The following is a 21765-nucleotide window of genomic DNA, read 5'->3' on the forward strand; positions in this document are numbered from 1 at the left end:
GCGGAGTCGGCGAGTGGGGGCGGGGTCAGTGAGCGGAGTCGGAGAGTGGGGGCGGGGTCAGAGCGGAGTCGGTGAGTGGGGGCGGGGTAAGTGGGCGGAGTCAGAGTGGGGGCGGGGTCAGTGAGCGGAGTCGGAGAGTGGGGGCGGGGTCAGTGAGCGGAGTCGGAGAGTGGGGGCGGGGTCAGTGAGCGGAGTCGGAGAGTGGGGGCGGGGTCAGAGCGGAGTCGGTGAGTGGGGGCGGGGTAAGTGGGCGGAGTCAGAGTGGGGGCGGGGTCAGTGTCGGAGTCAGTGAGCGGAGTCGGCGAGTGGGGGCGGAGCCGGAGACTTGGGGCGTGGACAGTGGGCAGTGGATGCAATGGCGGCCGCGGTGCTGCGGGTGAAGCGGAAACGAGGCGCCGAGCCAGCTGAGGCCTTTCTTCTCGCCTGTAAGCGGCTGCGGACTGGCGGCGAGGCCGGGGAGCCGGACCCTGGGCAACATGTTGTGCGGACACTCTTCAGACTTGCGGCCACCGTCGGGGCTCGGGTAAGGCCTGGTCGGGAGCCTCGGGTCTGCGATATGGGGACTGGGAGTCTCACCTGAATCAGGATCTTTCCAGCGATGCGTCCATCACATCATGTCACCCATACCTGTTTCTGTTGCAGTCTTCCATTGCTGTGTTATTCTATGGAATTTCCAACCCAGAGAGGAAGCAGCCTCTGATTTTTTCAGGAGTTGTTGGTTGACTGTCAGCCACTTTAGCAGCGGAAAGCAAGCAGTCGGGGAAGGCGCCGGGGCCGGATGGGTTTTCGGCCGAATTCTATAAAAAGTATTTGGACCTGTTGGGGCCCCCTGTTGGTCCGGACCTTCAACGAGGCAAGGGAGGGGGAGAGGGAGGGGGCTCTGCCCCCAACTATGTCACGGGCGCTCTGCCCCCAACTATGTCACGGGTGCTCTGCCCCCAACTATGTCACGGGCGCTCTGCCCCCAACTATGTCACGGGCGCTGATTTCCTTGATCCTGAAGCGGGACAAGGACCCTCTGCAGTGTGGATCATATAGGCCGATTTCGCTGTTGAACGCCGATGCTAAGCTGCTGGCAAAGATCCTGGCCACTAGAATAGAGGATTGTGTGCCGGTGGTCATACATGAGGACCAGACGGGGTTTGTGAAGGGAAGGCAGCTGAACACAAATGTGCGAAGACTCCTCAATGTCATTATGATGCCGGCGGTGGAAGGGGAGGCGGAGATAGTGGTGGTGTTGGATCGGAGAAGGCCTTTGATAGGGTTGAGTGGGAGTACTTGTGGGAGGTGTTGGAGAGGTTTGGGTTTGGGGAGGGGTTTATCCGGTGGGTGAGGCTGCTCTACGAGGCCTCGATGGCAAGTGTAGCCACGAATAGGAGGTGGTCGGAGAACTTTCGGCTGCATCGGGGGACGAGACAGGGGTGCCCCCTGTCCCCCTTGCTCTTTGCGTTGGCGATTGAGCCCCTGGCCATGGCACTGAGGGAGTCAGGGAACTGGAGGGGCCTGGTGCGGGGTGGGGAGGAGCATCGAGTGTCGCTGTATGCGGACGACCTGTTGCTATATGTGGCGGACCCGGTGGGGGGGATGCCTAGGTGATGAGGATTCTCGGGGAATTCGGGGGTTTCTCGGGGTATAAGCTGAACCTGGGCAAGAGTGAGGTGTTTGTGGTGCATCTGGGGGATCAAGAGGAGGGGATTGGTAGGCTCCCATTGAAGCACGCAGGGAAGAGTTTTAGGTACCTAGGGGTCCAGGTGGTGGGGAGCTAGGGGGCCCTGCACAAGCTCAACCTCACAAGGTTGGTGGAGCAGATGGAGGAGGAGTTTAAGAGATGGGATATGTTACCGCTGTCACTGGCGGGGAGGGTGCAGTCCGTCAAGATGACGGTGCTCCCGAGGTTTTTGTTCTTGTTCCAGTGCCTCCCCATCCTTATCCCGAAGGCCCTATGCAGCACCTTGAACTGTATGAGGCTAAGCCTCGCACAGGAAGAGGAGGAATTCACTCTCTCCAGGGCATCCGCCCACGTCCCCCCCTCAATTTCCTCCTCGGGGGCGAGGACAGGTGTGCTAGGTGCTCGGGGAGCCCAGCGAACCACGCCCATATGTTTTGGGCGTGCCCAGCGTTGGGGGAGTTTTGGAAGAGGGTGGCAAAGACGGTGTCGAGGGTGGTGGGATCCAGGGTCGAGCCAGGCTGGGGACTCGCAATTTTTGGGGTTGCAGTGGAGCCGGGGTCCTGGCCTTTGCGTCCCGAGTAGCCCGGCGGAGGATCTTGCTCCCGTGGAAGGATGCGATGCCCCCAAGCGTGGAGGCCTGGATCTCGGATATGGCGGGGTTCATTAAATTGGAGCGGGTGAAATTTGGCCTGAGGGAATCAGTACAAGGGTTTTTCAGGCGGTGGCAGCCTTTTCTGTACTTCCTGGCGGAATGGTAGGAAAAGAGGCCGACAGCAGCAGCAACCCGGAGGGGAGGGTAAGGGGGGGGGGGGGGGGGGTAAGGATGGGGAGGGGAGTAAGGATGAGGGGGGGGGGTAAGGATGGGGAGGGGGGTAAGGATGGGGGTGGGGGGGTAAGGATGGGGGGGCTAAGGATAGGGGGGAGGGGGAACTGTGCCCATGGGTTTGTGGAGGGTGCTATCTCTCTCTTGTTTGGTTTTTCTCTTTGTTCTTTTTCTTTGTTTTTTCTCCTGTTTGAAGTTGCTCTTGAAGCTGGGGGGGGTGGATTGTTCATGGGGTGTTACCGCGGTTGTATGTTAATAGAGCTAAGATGTTTATATTTTGTATTTTGTAAAAATTTCAATAAAAATTATGTTTAAAAAAAAACTTTAGCAGCGGAATAATACACAAGTGTGAGCAACGCCGCGGGAGCAGGGCAAGCGGCATATGGGCAGAATGTTCCCCCCCCCCCCAATGGTACCAAATCATTTACTCCCTGCTCCGCTTTAAATTGTACCCAAAACGAAACTTTTTCATGGATCATACTCAGGCCGGGGACAGCTGCTGTCACCAGGTGCCTCCTGTATTGGTACCAAGTAGCCTGACCAATTTTGCACTTCAATATCCTAACAGCCGTAAACACTTGCACATCAATAGTTTAAGTGAATAAAGCTCAAAATGATGGGGCACTCGAGACATTAACTGGAGACTTCCAGTAAAACCTAAGGCTGTTTATTAACAGTACATGAAGGCAACTATATACAGGCACAAAGCAATGCTGGATAGGTCTTGACTTTCCATCTTTGGGTTCACACTGCCTGGGCCTCTGCTCCCAGGGCCCCACACTCTCTCTTTAATGGCTGGGGTTTGCGTGCTCCCGTGTGATTCGTCATGTGGACTGCAAAACCCAGTCCTTTATGGCAGTGTTTTTCAAACTTTTTTTCCAGGGACTGATTTTTACCAACCGGCCGAGCAGCGCAACCCATGCCGGATGACCAGTGCGACCCACCATTTTCTCTTACCTTGTTTGTTGTTGACAGAAATGGAGGAAATGGTTTTGGGACCTTTGGCCCCCTGAACTTGAAAAAAAAAGGTTGCGCCCATATAAAAAAATGCGGCCGCACTGCGCATGTGTGCCCAATCATCGGTGCGCATGTGCAGTGTGGCCCAATTTTTAAAATCTGTTCCTGGTCATTTTGAAAGCCGCTTGCAGCTGGCATTATTAAAAGCCGGCTGCTTTGACTGTTGCGCGTGGATTTGTGCGATCGGGAGCGCCGCGACGAACGGCTCCGTGACCCTCCCGATACCTGCCCATGACCCACCTGCGGGTCGCGTCCCTGAGTTTGACAATGCCTGCTTTATGATCTGCGCTACCACATCGCTCCCTCACTATGCTTCCGCACAGTCCTGCCATTGACATTTACCACATACGATATGGGTCCAGACTGGGATACGATCTGACCAGCCAAGCAGAGTGGGCCCGAGGCTAAATTCCAAACTAGAACCAGTCACCCAAATGGAATTATCTGTTACCCTTTTGTGAAGTATGTTGTTGATCTTTCTGGCAGGCCTGACGTGCCTCTACCCTTTTTACCAAATTTGTAAATATTAATTCCAAATGAGTTCTAAGGCCTTTGCCCTTAAGCAATTCAGCAGGCACAATCCCAGTGGCAGCATGGGTTGCCGTGTTGGAAGACAATAGGAAATTGACCAGCCAATGGCTTAAGAGCTGCACTGACTGCTTCCTCATAGCATTTTTGAAAGTCTGTATGGCCTTTTTTGCCAACCCCTTGGATGCAGGGTGATATGAGGGCATCCTGGTGTGCCGAATTCCATTTGGCTGATCGTCCCCAGTAAAAGAGGTGCCATTATCGGACACAGTGGCTTTTGTCAGGCTGTGTATGGCGAATACCAGTGAACGGCATCCACAGTCGTCGTGGAGGTTGTAGCTCCTGTCTCTTGTACAGATAGCCATTTAGAATGAGCATCTACCAAGATGAGAAACATCTTGCCAATGAAAGGGCCTACATGGTCAACATTCACTCTGGTCCGTGGGTGAACAGGCTACTCCCAATGGTGGAGATTGGCCGAAGGAGGTAACGATTGTTGAGTCTGGCGGGGATGCATTGCTTTACCCCTTCCTAAATAACTTTATCGATTCCCGGCCACCAGATGTAACTGTGAGCCAGCATCTTCATCTTTGTTTGGCATACATGGGTGCTGTGTTAATCTTCTAAGAGGGGTTCCCTCGCTGGGGGTGGAACGTCGACTTGAAAGCCCCAAATGTATTACTTCACCTTTGCAGGTTTGTTCTTTCTCGTTGATTAAGTAGGGCATTAACTGTTGGAACTTTTTGTGGCGCCAACCTGTTTGTATCATCCCTTTCATCTTGGATATTACTGGATCTCGCTGGGTCAAATTTCATATATGTCTGGATGACACCAGTAAGGTTTCCAAGGTGATTTCTTGGGGTACTGGCAGTGCCACCAAGTTCTTTGGCAAGTGGAGTCAACTCAACGAGTCCGCATTGGAGATTTGGGTGCCAGGCCCGTGTTGGAAAGTATAGTTGTAGGCCATTAGCAGCAAGGCCCAACGTTGCGCCCCGGCAGAGGCAATTGGGTGCATTGGCTTGTCCCCGCTCAAAAACCCAATTGTGACTTACGGCCAGTTATTATTGCAAATCGTCGTTTGTGTAACTTTCTAATACCTAGATTACTGTTAGTCCCCCTTTTCCATTTGGGTGTAATTCTGTTCGCTTCTGAGAGAGTCGTTGATGCAAAGGCAGTTGGCTGTTTGGATCCGTCCTCCATCTTGTGGGATAGAACTGCCCCTATCCCCTATGGCGACGCATCACATATGAGAAGAATTGGCTTCTCCCGGGTTGAAATGAACTAAAAGGTTCAAAGATGCAGAGCTTGTTTTGCCAAGTGGAAAGCTTCCTCTTGCTGCTCGTTCCATTACCAATGTTGGTGTTACCATAGCAACTAGTGTAGTGCTGCCCGCTTTGACTTTTTCTTAGTGGATGTAAACTGATAGCATCCACACACAACCCCAAGTATGTGACTTCTGTAGTTTGGAAGGCAGATTTCTCAGATTTAAGTGTACTCCCGCATCTCTGAATCTGTTTAATACCTCTTCCGAACTTTACATGTGCTCTTTGTGTGTAATTCCAGTGACTAAAACATCGTTTAGATGAGCCATCACTTTTGGGATACCCTGAAGGAGGTTTTATATAGTGCAGGCCGTGGAAATACCGAACAGTAACTTTGTGTACTGAAATAAGTCCTTGTGCATTGATCGTGGCAAACCTCTGGGACTCTTGTCTAATTCAAACTGCAGTTACATGTGGCTGAGATCCAGCTTGGAGTAGGTGAAGCCTCCAGCCCGCTTGGCGTAGAGGTACAGAATTCGGGGAATCGGGTATTTATCCACCTGGGCAGCCTGGTTGATTGTGAGCTATAGTCTCCACATATTCTTGTTGATCTGTCTGGCTTCAGCATGGGTACTATGTGGGCCGCCCACTCAGCAATTGCACCGGTTTAATTATTCCTAGTTCCTCTAATCGCCTCAGCTCAGCTTTAACCTTTTGTTGCATGGCGTAAGGGACTGGTCTGGCCCTAGAAAACTTTGGTGTCACGTTTGGATTGACATAAATTTTGGCTTTCATGGCCTTGAATCAGCCTAACGTATTGTGGAACATGTCCTCGGATCTTTGCGCAGGATGTCTTGAAAAATGCTGTGTGATTTGAAAGATTTTCAGCCAATTTAGCTTAATTCACTTTAACCAGTCCCTTCCCATCGGACATAGTCTGTGCCCCTCTACATCAATCAAAGGCAGCTAGACCTCTTGTCCTTTGTAAACTGCTGGTGGTCCCATTCATTTTAGGGTTTCCTCGGTAACATCGGTAGTGGGGAAAATGCTTGAATCCATTATCAAGGACTTTATAGCGGAACATTTAGAAAGCAGTGGCAGGATCAGCATGGATTTATGAAGGAAAAATTATGCTTGACAAATCTGTTGGAATTCTTTGAAGAGGTAACTAGTACAGTCAACAAGGGGGATCCAGTCGATGTGGTATACTGGGACTTTCAGAAGGTTTTTGACAAAGTCCCGCATAAGAGATTATTGTGCAAAATTAAAGCACAAGGGATTGGGGGAAATGTATTTGAGGTGGATAGAAAACTGGTTGGCAGAGAGGAAACAAAGAGTAGGGATTAATGGGTCCTTTTCAAATTGGCAGGCAGTAACCAGTGGGGTACCACAGGAGTCGGTGCTGGGACCCCAGCTACTTACAATATATATTAATGATTTGGATGAGGGAACAAAATGTAACAAATCAAAGTTTGCAGATGATACTAAATTAAATGGGAGTGTGAATTGTGACGAGGATGCAAGATCTGTACAGGTTGGGCAGTGGGCAAACCAATGGCAGATGCAGTATAATTTGGACAAGTGTGAGGTTATTCACTTTGGAAGCAAAAACAGGAAGGAAGATTACTACCTGAATGGTTGTAAATTGGGAGAGGGGAGTGTGCAGCGGGACTTGGGTGCCCTTGTGCACCATTCGCTGAAGGTAAGTATGTAGGTGCAGCAGGCGGTAAAGAAGGCTAATGGGATGTTGGCCTTCATTGCGAGAGGTTTCGAGTATAGAAGCAGGGATGTGTTGCTGCAATTGTACAGGGCCTTGGTGAGGCCACACTTGGAGTATTGTGTGCAGTTTTGGTCTCCTTATCTGAGGAAGGATATTTTTGCTCTCGAGGGAGTCCAGCGAAGGTTTACCAGACTGATTCGAGGGATGGCGGGGCTGTCATATGAGGAGAGATTGACTAGGTTGGGCTTGTTCTCGCTGGAGTTCAGAAGAATGAGGGGGTATCTCATAGAGACTTATAAAATTCTAACAGTACTAGACAGGGTAGATGCAGGGAAGATGTTACCAATGATAGGTGTGTCCAGAACCAGGGGTCACAGCCTGAGGATTCAGGGTAAACCATTTCGGACAGAGATAAGGAGACACTTCTTCACACAGAGTGGTGAGCCTGTGGAATTCATTACCACAGGAAGTAGTTGATGCTAAAACTTTGAATGTATTCAAGAGGTGGCTGGATATAGCACTTGGGGAGAATGGGATCAAAGGCTATGTGGAGAAAGCAGGATTAGGCTATTGAGTTGGATGATCAGCCATGATTGTGATGAATGGCGGAGCAGGCTTGAAGGGCCAAAAGGCCTCCTCCTGCTCCTATCTTCTATGTATCTTTATCGGTTGATAACTTGGCCATCGTGCTACTCGTATTCAGAGTCTGAGTCCCTTCTCGAATGTAATCAAACGTCTGCTACCTGTCACCAATAACCAATGCCCCGATACCGACCTCCATCTTCAAAGGTTTCCCATTCATTTGCAAAGTTATCTGGATGGGGGCTGTCCTATTTACTTTGAGTACACTCAGACAGTACATTTTGTGCTCCTCCTCAGAGCTCTTCTCCACTTGGTTCAGTGGTCTCGTGGATTGCTGCTGTAGCATGGTGGTTAGCATAAATGCTTCACAGCTCCAGGGTCCCAGGTTCGGTTCCCGGCTGGGTCACTGTCTGTGCGGAGTCTGCACGTCCTCCCCGTGTGTGCGTGGGTTTCCTCCGGGTGCTCCGGTTTCCTCCCACAGTCCAAAGATGTGCGGGTTAGGTGGATTGGCCATGCTAAATTGCCCGTAGTGTCCAAAATTGCCCTGAATGTTGGGTGGGGTTTGTTAGGGGGGGGTTGTTTGGTTACGGGTATTGGGTGGATACGTGGGTTTGAGTAGGGTGATCATTGCTCGGCACAACATCGAGGGCCGAAGGGCCTGTTCTGTGCTGTACTGTTCTATGTTCTATGTTCTATGCTCTTTTTTTCGCACTGGCGCACTAGGCCTTGTGTGGCAATGTGTCCGGATATGGCCTCTGAGTTAAACTAAAACAGGCAATGTCACGCTTACTGGGGATGGAAACTCCCACATCAATAGCAATTCACCTCTTTCTTGGACTGACGATCTATTATTTTCTCTTGATTTTGATTCGGGCTTGAGGACCATGTCTGGTTCTCTATTGTGCCTGTTGATCTCGCCGTCTGCCTCATGGCCATATCGCACAACTGATTCACTTACCCTTCTGGCACACTTTGGAGATCAGATATGCCTTTTTTGGCCTGTGCTACCTCAATTGCTTTGTCTAACATGATTTTAGTTTCAGCCAGGAGTTTTCTTTGGATGCTGGGGTTGTTAATTCAACGGCCATGCGGCATATCTCTGAGCACTGCACCAAACTCTCAATGCTTGGCCATTTGGTGCCTGGCTATGAAGGCAGAGATGGGTACTTCTGGGAACCTGACAGCAGAGTAGAATTTGTACCACTGCAGGATGATTGAGGGTCTGGGGTTAAAATGTTCATTGACCAAGGTGACTAACTGGTCAAAGGTTTTTGTGTTGGGAGCCTCCAGAAATGTAAGATTTCTTATCAAGTTGTTGGTTAGAGGCCCACAAGCCATCAAAAATATCACTTGCTTGTCTTTCCCTGCTATTTCATTAGCTGTGAAGAATGTACTGGCTCCAGTCGAACGGTTCTAACTTTCCAATCATCAGATTTTCACTCACTGTTGAATTCTACCATTGACAGTTCCCCATTTCTGTTGTCTGCCAGCTTCTTTCTTCTCACCTATCCCCAAATCCTGAACTGCTGAAGAATAACGATTGAACTGTTTACCTCGACCCCAATGTGGTGGCTCAAGAGAGCACACGAGACTTCCAGTAACACCAAAGAGGGTTTATTAACAGTGGACAATGGTGACTGTATACAGGCACAGAGCAACGCTGGTTAGGTCTTAGTTCTCCAGCTCCAAGATCCACACTGCCGAAGCCCCTGCTCTGCGCTTTCTCTCTATTGGTTGGGGTTTGCATGCTCCTGTGCAATTGGTCCCTTGCTGGTCACGTGAACTGCAACGCCCACGCCCTTAGGGGCCATACTACCACAAAACCTTTTATTGAAAAGGTGTTTTTAAGATGGGGTGTTATTTCTGATCTTGATGGGATGTTTTATTGTATGGTTTGACCTGGCCACTGTGTACCAATATCGACCTACCGGATTCCATGAAATCAAACTATTGGCAATTGCATTCACCAAGACTTGTGGTTTAATGGTTGGGCATCTACTTGACATGAAAGAAGTTTAGCACATTTATTTACTTGTAATCTCCTTAGAAGACAAGCAGAATAAGCACATTGTGTGTAGCTGGCAAAGGACAGTTCCTGAAGGGGAGAGAAAGTCAGATATGATCTTGAGAACTATTGATTAAAATTGCTGACATATAGGAAGTGAAAGAAAGATTTGAAGAAATATTTTTTGTTTCGTATTTCCCTCTTTCGTATAAGAAATAATTGGCCACTCCTGCAGTATCACTGGGGGAAATAGATATCCAATGTGTCCTGATTTGGTTTCATTTAAAAAAGCAGCAAAACCTGGAGCTTAGTTCCTCAGTTTACCTGTCTTCTGGAACCAATACTGGCTGGGAATATACATTTCCAGGACATGACATTTTGTAATTAGTAATGTCAGTGGAGTGGCCTTGCATAAAATGTTTTCTAATGTAAAATCAAGATGTTTCTCAGCTATCAAACGAAAGAGCATTTTGAACAAAAAGCATTAACCTGGACTTTCCCTCCCCTTTAGTGAGTGATTGATTTGCGTCACCATCATTTAACAATGGCTTAGTGGGTGAATGCACTGTATGGTGTAATTTGTGCTCTGATCTCAGCCAGATGGGTGATGAGGGTGCAGTGTTCCTTCGGCTAGGGAATTTGTGGTGGTGGGGGCAGCGAATAATGGTCAGCTTTCTCCTTCTGCTTTCTATCCGTTGATTCTCAAGCTAAAGAGAGCAGGTTTTGTTCAAAATGCTCTTTCGTTTGATAGCTGAGAAACATCTTGATTTTACATTAGAAAACATTTTATGCAAGGCCACTCCACTGACATTACTAATTACAAAATGTCATGTTCTGGAAATGCATATTCCCAGCCAGTATTGGTTCCAGGAGACAGGTAAACTGAGGAACTAAGCTCCAGGTTTTGCTGCTTTTTTAAATGAAACCAAATAAGGACACATTGGATATCTAATCAGAAGTCATTTGAAAAGTTGTAAACTATAGCGATTTATTGTGGCACTCTCTCTGTAGGATGATCCTGTTCAGAGGCACGTGAGAGAAGCTATCTCAAGAGAAAAGGCCTTGTTGGCCCTTAAACCCACTGAGAAGAGTGTCCAACGTGTCCAAATCTATGCACGAGAGTCTCGCCAGGCCACCAGTCAGGAGAATCGGTACAAAGTCATTGCCAGCCACAGAAGAAATCTTTCCACAGAAACTTCTGAAAGTCAATCGGGTGACGTGAAACATGCACACCAGTCGGCAACAAATACTTTTGGAGCGCAGTGTGAGCAAGACCAAGATAGCTGGAAGGTGATGTAACTACTGCCTGTACTGTATTTAAAATTGCCTATCTGCAATGAGCAATAGTTGATCTTAAGACTCAGTTGTAAATGGAAATGACTGTTAACCAATGATCTGGCAATTCCCATCTTGTGACATTCTGAGGTTGTGATTTACCAGCTCTATTCTGTTTATCATTCTTCTGTTCCCAGGTTTCTCTTTTAAAGATGTTGTGTCATGCTGCAATACATGTTTATCTATGGGTGGCAACAGCTTTTCAGCTCCTTCTATAAGCAGACATTCTTTATTGTCAATGTGGCAGCTTGTAACGATAAGGTGTTTGGCTGAGGATCCCAGCTGAGCCTGACTGCTTTTCATTCATCCATAAACCTGCTCTCTTTAGCTTGAGAATCAATGGATAGAAAGCAGAAGGAGAAAGCTGACCATTATTCGCTGCCCCCACCACCACCAATTCCCTAGCCGAAGGAACACTGCACCCTCATCACCCATCTGGCTGAGATCAGAGCACAAATTACACCATACAGTGCATTCACCCACTAAGCCATTGTAAAATGATGGTGACGCAATAATATTATCAACTGCAGTATAATTTTAAATGTTTTTTTCTTTTTGCTTGGGAGTTCGTAGAAAAGGCAGATAAAATGTGGTTGTTTAGTATTCAATTTGGGCTGTTGGCAGATTAGTGGAAACATGGGCAGCACGCTGGTGCAGTGGTTAGCACAGCTGCCTCATGGCGCCGAGCACCCAGGTTCAATCCAGGCCCCAGGTCACTGTCCATGTGAAATTTGAACATTCTCCCCGTGTCCGCGTGGGTCTCACCCTCAGAACGCAAAGATGTGCAGGTTAGAATTGGCCACGCTAAATGCTCCTTAATTGGAAAAAAATTGGGTACTTAAAATTTATATTCAAACAAAAGTGGTTTCACTTGAACCAAATTGATGGTTAGGCTCAGTCTCTCATATCGTCAGTCAAATTAATATTTCCTGAGCAAAGAAGCAACAGGTAGTCTTGATACAGTGACACTGTGGTGGAGTTGCATGCAACAAATACAAGGATACTCATTAGTTTTTGCCCTCATAATTCAATCCTTTAACACTTTGGATCATCAGCTTTGGAAAGACACCACTGAAAGAGAACTTTATAAATATGTTAATGGCATGGAGAACATTAAACTGGCAGGTTATTTTAAAATATGCGAGGATACTGGACTAAGGTTCAAGTTATTGAAAGGAAAAAGTAAGGTTAGGGGGGGGTTGTTGGGTTACGGGTACAGGGTGGATATGTGGGTTTGAGTAGGGTGATCATTGCTCGGCACAACATCGAGGGCCGAAGGGCCTGTTCTGTGCTGTAATGTTCTATGAAAGTTTAGTACAAATGGGAAATTTATGCAAGGAATGACCAGCATGGTGCCACAGTTGTTAGCACTGCTGCCTCAGAGCAACAGGGTCCCAGCTTCAATCCACAGCCTTGGGTAACTGTCTGCGTATAGTTTACACGTTCTCCCTGTGTCTGCGTGGGTTTCCTCTGGGTTCTTTGGTTTCCTCCCACAGTCCAACGGTTTTTTTTTCTTTTTCTTATTTAAATTTAGAGTACCCAATTCATTTTTTCCAATTAAGGGGCAATTTGGCATGTTCAATCCACCTACTTTGCACATCTTCGGGTTGTGGGGGCGAAACCCACGCAAACACTGGGGAATGTGCAAACTCCACATGGACAGTGACCCAGAGCCAGGATCGAACTTGGGACTTCGGCGCCGTGAGACTGCAGTGCTACCACTATGTCACCGTGCTGCCCTCCCACAGTCCAAAGATGTGCAGGTAAGGTGGATAGGCCATGATCACCATGTGGGGTTTCAGAGATAGAGCGGGATAGTGAGTCTCTTTCTGAGGGCCAACGGAGACTCGATGGGCCAAATGGCCTCCTTCGGCACTGTAGGGATTCTACGGATACTTAGTAGGATAGAGTGAAAAAGTTTGCTACAATTCAAGTCAGTTTGTTGATGCCATACATCCGAAAGAATCAAGTAAATTGGGATGAATAGCTTTCCTCATTTGCATTGATCTTGTGTGAAGGGTAATGGGAGTGCCACAGCAAAGGGAGAATAATCCCCTGTGGGAGGAGAATGATGACTGCTGATCAGATACAATAGATGGAATGGAAAATGTAGCACTGAGTCATCTCCAGGGGCTGGTTTAGCTCACTCGACTAAATTGCTGGCTTTTAAAGCAGACCAAGCAGGCCAGCAGCACGGTTTGATTCCCGTACCAGCCTCCCCGGACAGGCGCCGGAATGTGGCGACTAGGGGCTTTTCACAGTAACTTCATTGAAGCCTACTCGTGACAATAAGCGATTTTCATTTCATTTTCATTTCTTCGGTCTCTCTGCAAACTGAGATAGACCCAGCAGAGTCTTCCTTTGAGTTCTTCCTGGCTTGGATAGACCTTGGTTTCACACAAAGTTCATAACTCTTTTAGAAATATATATTATTGGTTCTTGTTTTAAAGAAGGCCGACACAACTTTTGGAAATAACAAATCTGGGACTGAGTCTGCAGCTGAAATTCAAGTGTTTGATATTGTGCAGCATGATGAACAAGTTGAAAATGATGAAGGAGGCTCAAAGCATAAAGGTTCTGAGGTAAGATCAGGAACTTGTGAAAGTATCTGATAAGTGTTGCTTTCATTGAATAATCGTTCATCACAGCCATTTCTGCCCATTGTATCTACGCCAGTTTTCTGAAAGTGCTTTGCAATTAGTCCCTGTATGTTGCTCCACTGCATAACCGTGCAATGTTTTTCCCCTAGTCAAGTACTTGTTCAGTTTCCTTTTGAAACGCTTTGAATCTGCTTCCACCACCTTTTTAGGCAGATCACATCTTTCTGAGAAAAACAAATCTCCTCATTTACTCTTACCAAAACCCGATATGATTTTAGAAACCTCTATTAAACTCTTTCACCTTCTCTGCTTCAGTGTTACCTTCTATTAAAGGCTTGTTTATTTGCAAAACAAATGCATAGATACATTTTTCTGTTCAACTGGTATGTAAATGGGCTAGAATGGGATATTTAATGTACTTATTTCAGCCTCTGGTCAAATGTAGGCTATTCTGACAGCCCAATCTCATTGGCCTGGAACAGAATAGAAATAGAGATATAGTCATGTATCTATAAGAATGTCCTGAGAAAATGGGCACTGGCGTTTGAGGAAAGGGATGGTCATTGACAGATGTACTTGCATTCCCATTTCTGTTGGTGGAATGGTGTGAAGTTAGTTTGGAAACTTATCTTGATTTCGTTTAACTGTAACAACAGCAGCTACTGATGTTTTAGATATAGTGGGCTTTTTCTTTCTTGGCTTTACTTTCTATTGTGGGAAGCTCTGTGTGGTTTTGACCACAGTATCATTTCCTTGCTTATGAGCTTTGCATTTCTGACCACATTGCTCTCTGTGCTTCATGCCCTCTGTGGAAGCCAAATCCTTCCTGTTCCTGTTATTCCTTGTTCATGTCAGTTAGAATTTGATCATATTAATATCTCAATTTCTTTGAGTGCAACCTCTCTGGAATTTTATGATTCCACTGCTGCTGGCTGCTCTAGAATACTTTAAGCAAGGCAATCCTTGTGCAACCAGTTGCAAGTTGTCCAGTTATTGGCCAGCTGGGCCTGAGGCTGACTCTGTCATTGAGTTCTGATGTAAGATCATCAACCTGAAACGTTAACAGTAAGAACAATATCCTCAGTTGATTTTTCCCCCCACTCTATCCCAGTACCCTTGTCATGTCTGAGATTAGTTCTATGTTTTCTTCAACAAATGAATGATCTTGGCAGCCCATTGTCTTACTTGTAGGATTTGTTACATTTTAGGGCCCTGGTCCAGGGCATGTCGACCCTCAGGAAATTCTGTGCAATTCTGTACGAATGATTCGGGAGAAGCTTACAGTGTCAGATTCTGGTCTGGGGGCAGAGCATCGAGAGAATATGGAGGAGTACGTTTATGACATATATTGTACTGACAGCCACTTTACTGGAGGTGGAATTCAAGATATTCTCTCCGTGGTACCATGTTATGAGGAGAATGAACTGGTGAGTTAGTCATTGTGAAGTCTGCTCTATGTCTTTGTATGTGATTTTAGCAACAATTGAACATAGTTATTCAATAAAATGTTGCCTCTTTGCTTCAAAACAAAGCAGGATTGCACAAGATCACACTTAGAATCATAGAATCCCTACAATGCAGAAGGAAGCCATTCGGTCCATCAAGTCTGCACCGGCCCTCTGAAAGGGCACCCCACCTCAGGGCAATTTAGCTTGGCCAATCCACCTAACCTGCACATTTTTGGACTCTGGGATGAAGCCCACGCAGACATGGGAAGAATGTACAAACTCCACACAGACAGTTACTCAAGGTCGGAATTGAACCTGGGTCTTTTTGCACTGTGAGGCAGCAGTGTTAACCATTGTGCCACTGTGCCAACATTTGTAAATTTTAGAAATAAGTAACTAAAGACAGTTTGCAGGGTGATTTCAGATTATCTGATTAATGGCCCTTGAACTTAATATCACCAGAAAACTTTAAATAAGTGCGGACAGACTAGCATCTTGTGGCCTGGACAATGGTATGACTGCATTCTGATGGGCATGTTCTTGGTACTCTCTATGATATTGCTTTTGTTACAGGTTGGCAATGAAGTGATCGCAGATGAAGCATATGAGGATGAAGATGATGAAAATGAAGAAAGTAATTGGCGGAATGATTACCCAGATGAGGATTCATTTGAAAATTACTGGAATGGTGAAGAGGATTCCGAGGAAGAAGATGGTAACCACAGACAACGTATCAAAGATGGGGACTCTGATTAATTTCCATGGCAGTGACATTATATTTGTATAAATATCTTAACTTATGAATGGTGAAAAGCTACATTCAGTTCATTGAAAATATTACTGATTTGTTCTGAGTGAAAATGATTGTTTTGTCATAATTGTATATACTTCTTTCGTAAGTGCCTCGCACCTAAATTGGTTGGCTATTGTGGGTGTTAATAATTGAAATATAAAACCAATGCCTAGAGTTTTCATGTGTGTTCTTTGGATCTCCTGTTGGAACTTCGGTGGAAGATTGAGGGAACCTAAAGCAAGAACCATTTATTCTGTTTCACTGAGGTTTCTATCAATATAATGGTGCGAGATTTACATTCTCACTTGAAAGAACTGATTCTGTTCTAGAGGTGTGGTTAGTCCTATGATAACTTCCAAAATGGTAACTCGCTACGTGTAAGCATAGACATTAAATTCAACCATGGTATTAAATGTCATCTCACTTACCTGCACACTCACATTTTCCAGTCGAATCACTGAATGAGTGAGAATACTAGCCCACTCTTCCTATCTTTTCACCCATCTCTCTCAATTGTGAAGGGGCCTTCAAGACAGCTTTACAAACCTCCACTGGGACCGTTGAACCAAGGGGAGAAAGGGTGCAGGATGTGTTCTACTCGGACGGCAGTGTCTATCACTGACTGGCTCAGTATCACCATTATTGACCGATCTGCCCTTGTGTTGGAAGGCTGTATCTGTCAGATAGGGTTTGTGTTGTGGCATGGGGTGAGAGGACCGTCAAGAGGACAAATCTATTTGACCTCGGCAAACTGTGACAGATGTATCTGTCCTTGACAGTATTGAAATATGTGAGCATTGCATAGCCCTTGTGGCGATAAGATAAGAAATAGGAGCAGGAATTGGCCATGTAGTCCCTTGAGCCTTCTCTTCCATTCAATAGGATTATGGCTGATCCAGTCATGGCTTTACTCCATCTTCCTGCCTGCACCCATAACTGTCAACGTCTTTGTAAATCAGAAATCTATCCAACTCCGCCTTGCATATAATCAATTTAATGACCCTCTAGAAGAAATTCCATTTCACCTTCGTCTTAAATATGTGACCCCCTCTGAAATTGTGTGCCCTAGTTCAAGATTCCACCACAAAAGGAAACATCCTCTCAGCATCTACCCTGTCAAGCCCCTTCAAATGTTATGTTTTATTACAATTGCCACCTGCCTTTGTATCATCAGCAAACTGGGTTACAGTACACTCCGCCTCTTTGTCCAAGTCATTAATATTAGTTTGTAAATACATGAGGCCTCAGCTCTGATACCTATGGTCATCCACTAGTTACAGTTTGTTAATCTGAAAATGACCCATTAATCCTGAATATCCGTGTCCTGTTAGTTGGACAATCTTCTATCCATTCTAATATATTACCTCCTTGTGTGGCACCTCTGTCCTATTTTTCAGACAGCTGCTGCTGCTATCTATGGCCCATTTCTGAACTTATCCCACTTAGCATGGTGATAGTGCAATGCAGTCCTAATGAAAATTAAGCCTTTAAACAGTAAGCCTTATCTTCACACTGAGGATGCACCCCCCCCCCCCCCCCCCCCCCCCCGTTGTGTGGCACCACAAATGCTAAAAGGGATAGATTCAGAACAGACATAGCAGCTCAAAATTGGGCATCTTGTGAGGTGCTGTGTGCCATCATCAGCAACAAAATTCTACTCAACTATAATCTGTAACCTCATGGCCCAGCATTTCCCTCACTCAACCATTGCTAACAAGCCAAAGGATGAATCCTGGTTCAATGGAGAGTACAGGAGGGCATGCTAAGAGCAGTGACAGAGATACCTAAAAATGAGGTGTGCAGTCCTGCCAGATTCCAGTTGTGAATGGTGGTGGACAATTAACTGGAGGAGGAGGCTCCACAAATATTCTCATCCTCAATAATGGGGCAGCCCAGCACATCTACAAAAGATGTGACTGAAGCATTTGCAGCTACCTGAAGCCACGTGAGTCACCTTGGCCTTTGGAGGCCCCAGCATCACAGATGCTAGCCTTCAGACAATTTGATTCACTCCATGTGATATCAAGAAACATCTGAAGGCACTGAATACTGCAAAGCCTATGGGTCCTGAAAACATTCCAGCGACGACACTGAAGACTTGCTCCAGAAATAGCCATAACTCTAGTCAAGCTGTTCCACTACAGCTGCAACACTGGCATCAACCCGGCAACATGGAAAATTGTCCAGGTATGTCATTTCCACAAAAGGCAGGACAAAATCAATCCTGCCATTTACAGGGGGAGGTGATGACATAGTGGTATTGTCGCTGGACTAGTAATCCAGAGACCCAGGGCAATGCTCTGCGGACCTGGATTCAGATCCCACCAAGGCAGATGGTGAAATTTGAATTTAATTAAAATCTGGAATTAAACCATTGTCGATTGTCGTAAAACCTATCTGGTTCACTAATGTTCCTTTAGGGAATGAAATCTGCCATCCTTATTTGGTCTGGCCTGCACGTGACTCCAGATCCACAGCAATGTGATTGTCTCTTAAATGTCCCTGAAATTGCCTGGCAAGCCACTCAGTTCAAGGGGCAATCAGGGATGAGCAATAAATGCTGGCTAGTCAGCGATACCCATATCCCATTAATTTATTTTTAAAAAGCCATTAGCCAACTCAATCGTATGTGCTATCACGTGGCACTTCCGACAGTAATAACTTACTAATGCTCGGTTTGAGTTCTGCCACTCATTACAGCCTTGGTCCAACGTGGACAGAAGATCTGAACTCTAGGTGAGGTGAGAGCAACCTCTTTAGATATCAAGGCAAGGTTGAAGATAATGGAAATTGAGGGAAAACATTTCATTGGCTGGTGTCATACAAAACGGCAAGAAGATGTCTGTGATGTTGGAGGCCAATCATCCAGGTCTAAGTACATTGCTGCAGAGGTTCCTCAGGGTAGTGTCCCAGGTGGGCGACCTTGCCTCCATCGTAAGATCAGAAGTGTGAATGTACACAGATGATTGCACCAGGTTCAGTACCGTTTGCAACTCCTCCAGCACTGAAGCAGTCTGTCCATTTACCAAATCTGGACAACATTCAGTCTTGGCAAGTAACATTTACACCATACAAAGTGCCAGGCAATCACCATCTCCAACAAGAGATAATCTAACTTATTACCATCACTGACTCCCTCACTATCAATATCCTGGGTTTATCATTGACCAGAATCTGAACTGGAATAGCCATATAAATACTGAGGTCACAACGACACGAACAAAATAATTAGGAAACCAAGCTTAAAAGGTCAGAGGTTGGGAATTCCATGGCAAGTAACACCTCACTCCCCAAAGCCTGTCCATCATCTACCAGGCACAAGTGTGATGGAATACCTTCCACTTGACTGAATGAGTGCAGCTCCAACAACACTCAAGAAGCTCAACACCATCGAAGACAAAGCAGCCTGTATATTGGCATCCCATCCTTCAACTTAGACATCGCTCCCTCCATCACTGACACACAAGTACCGCAGTGTGTACCATTTAAAAGATGCACATCAGCAACTCGCAACACCTTCCAAATCCATGACCTCCAGCGCTACCATCTGCAAGTTCCCCTCCTAAGCAGCACAGCATCCTGACTGAGACCATCACTGATACCTTGACATTTCCTGAGACCTTGACATTTTTCGGGATTATTTTTATGTGCTTTTTCAGAGAGGGAAATGAAACAATTTCTCTACCAAGGCGGCCTTATGCCATGCCTACCAATTCCATGAGAATTCTAGACCAATTCTGAAAAGTATAATGTATTTCTTAGTTTCCCCCTTTGAGAAGGAAATAACGTTTTCCACCTGTCGCAGCTATTATTTTTTTAACTAACCAAGTTATTTCTATGGGCACCACGGTAGCACAGTGGTTAGCACAGTTGTTTCACAGCTCCAGGGTCCCAGGTTTGATTCCCGGCTTGGGTCACTGTCTGTGAGGAGTCTGCACGTTCTCCCCGTGTCTGCGTGGCTTTCCTCTGGGTGCTCCGGTTTCCTCCCACAGTCCAAAGATGTGCAGGTTAGGTGGATTGGCCATGATAAATTACCTTAGTGTCCAAAAAGGTTAGGTGGGGTTCCTGGGTTACGGGGATCAGGTGGAGTAATGGGCTTAAGTAGGGTGCTCTTTCCAAGAGCCGGTGCAGACTCGATGGACCGAATGGCCTCCTTCTGCACTGTAAATTCAATGATTCTAAAGTGTAGAATCCGACAGGCGGGAAACACTCAGAGAAAGCAATATAGGATACAACAAAAGAGATATATTAAGATACACCGTTAAACTCCCATGTCCTGAAGGATCACCCTCTGCAATCTGGGCCCAGGCAGGACTTTTTATACAATGGATCCTTCCATGTTAAGGGGGAAACTCCTGCCCCAATTACCGGGGGAGTTAATACTCATTATGAGTTAATGGAAATCGGATGGGGGTCATATAAAGTACAAGCTCATCAAGAATATACAATTAAACCACTGATTATGCTTGGTATTAAAAGATTCACCAGATGTTCTTTGACCTGCATCCATCTTGTGGATAATTCTTATTAAGTATTATTTTTCTTCCTTCCATTGTCCCAGTGCAAATTCTCTTTTACTTTAATTTTGCTCCCTATAACACCATAAGAAATAGGAACAGAAGTGGGCCGATTGGCCTCTCAAGGCTGCTCTGCCATTGAATAAGATCATGGCTGATCCAATGCTCCTCATGTCCACTTTCCTGCCCTTTCCATGTAACCCTTGATTCCCTTTCTGATCAGGAATCTATCTACCTCAGCCTTAAATATAGGCAAGGGTCGGGATTCTCCATTTCTGAGACTAAGTGCTGAGGCTAACAGAGAAGCGATGGACTTCCACAACAGAAAAATCGGTGCCGCACCTGCACTGATTCCACTAATATTAAGGAGTTGACACAGGCGGCACGTGGAACACAATCAATTCTAATAAAAAATGGTGCGAGATTCGGGTCTGTGATTGACACTCAGGAGGCTGACAAGCTGCAGCTGCACATAAACGATTCTCCCCCCACACACACTACCCCAGCCAACAAGATGGCTGTAAGGAGAGCAGCTGCACGGTTCACGGATGCGGAACTGGGGACCTTCCTGGTCGCTATGGAGGAGTATGACCTTGTACCCTGGCCCGGGAAGGAGGGTGTCAGCCTGGGCGCTGGTGGCAGAGGTCGTGAGCTCCGTGGGCAACGTCAGTGCCAGAAGAAACTCAACAATCTCCTCAGGGCGGCCAGGGTGAGTTGGCAGCACTGTGCCCCTGGCACTAACCCTGCTCCCCCACACACCCATAACCCTCCTCCCAGGACGTCCAAATCCCCACCCTGCCCCACATTCCAGCTGAAATTCAGGACACCCGGGAGCTCGGGTCGCAGGTTGCCACTGACTTTCCGTCACAGCTGTCCCCAACACCCTCCACCATCCCAGAGACTATCACCTCGGTTCGGCACTTTAGTGAAGAGGCTCCTGGGACACTTTCTGGTGCGCACCACACAGTTGACCCAGTGCAGCAGGTGGAGGTAGGAGCAGCCGAGGAGGGAAATTCGACCCCAGGAACTAGCTGCCATCCAGACGGGTCTCGAATGTCTGGAACATCCAGTCCCAGCTACTGGAGATGCAGTCACAGACCCAGGGACTAAATGAGGGGATGTCGGCGAGCATCCAACACCTACAGGTGCAGGTGTAGGAGTCCAACCGTGTGCAGGAGCAGGAGGCGGTGCCACCCAGGCCAACACCGCACGGGTGGCATCCGCGGTGGAGGCATTGAGGGGAGGATTTTGGCTATGGATCAGCATGTCCAAGGCCTGGGACATTCTGTGAAGACGCTGGCTAAGGCCCAGGACAGGGTTGCCGCCTCATAGGCAGCCATCTGCCAGAGCCACCAGCCCCTCTGCTGCCCGCCTCGCTGCTGCCCGCCCTGCTGCTGCCCGCTCTGCTGCTGTAGCTCCCACCTCCTCTTCAAGCAGCTCCCGCTCATACGGCTGCAGGGCATCTC

At 47.0% G+C, this 21765-nt stretch overlaps 1 protein-coding gene across 2 annotated transcripts; it reads left to right on the plus strand.

Annotated features, from left to right (window-relative positions):
- The first annotated feature begins 294 nt into the window (after positions 1 to 294).
- slc7a6os (solute carrier family 7 member 6 opposite strand) lies at positions 295 to 16096 on the plus strand. 2 transcript variants are annotated; one of them, XM_038806986.1, is made up of 5 exons: positions 295 to 523; positions 10618 to 10896; positions 13392 to 13523; positions 14750 to 14968; positions 15563 to 16096. In XM_038806986.1, the coding sequence occupies exons 1-5, from the start codon at positions 356 to 358 to the stop codon at positions 15743 to 15745; spliced, it is 981 nt and encodes a 326-aa protein (XP_038662914.1). In that variant the 5' UTR covers positions 295 to 355; the 3' UTR covers positions 15746 to 16096. The 2 variants fall into 2 exon arrangements, with proteins under 2 accessions (XP_038662914.1, XP_038662915.1); XM_038806987.1 differs by having other exon boundaries at positions 13395 to 13523.
- Positions 16097 to 21765: the final 5669 nt, after the last annotated feature.

Source organism: Scyliorhinus canicula, chromosome 9 (genome assembly GCF_902713615.1).
Source record: "Scyliorhinus canicula chromosome 9, sScyCan1.1, whole genome shotgun sequence".
Taxonomy (NCBI): domain Eukaryota; kingdom Metazoa; phylum Chordata; class Chondrichthyes; order Carcharhiniformes; family Scyliorhinidae; genus Scyliorhinus; species Scyliorhinus canicula.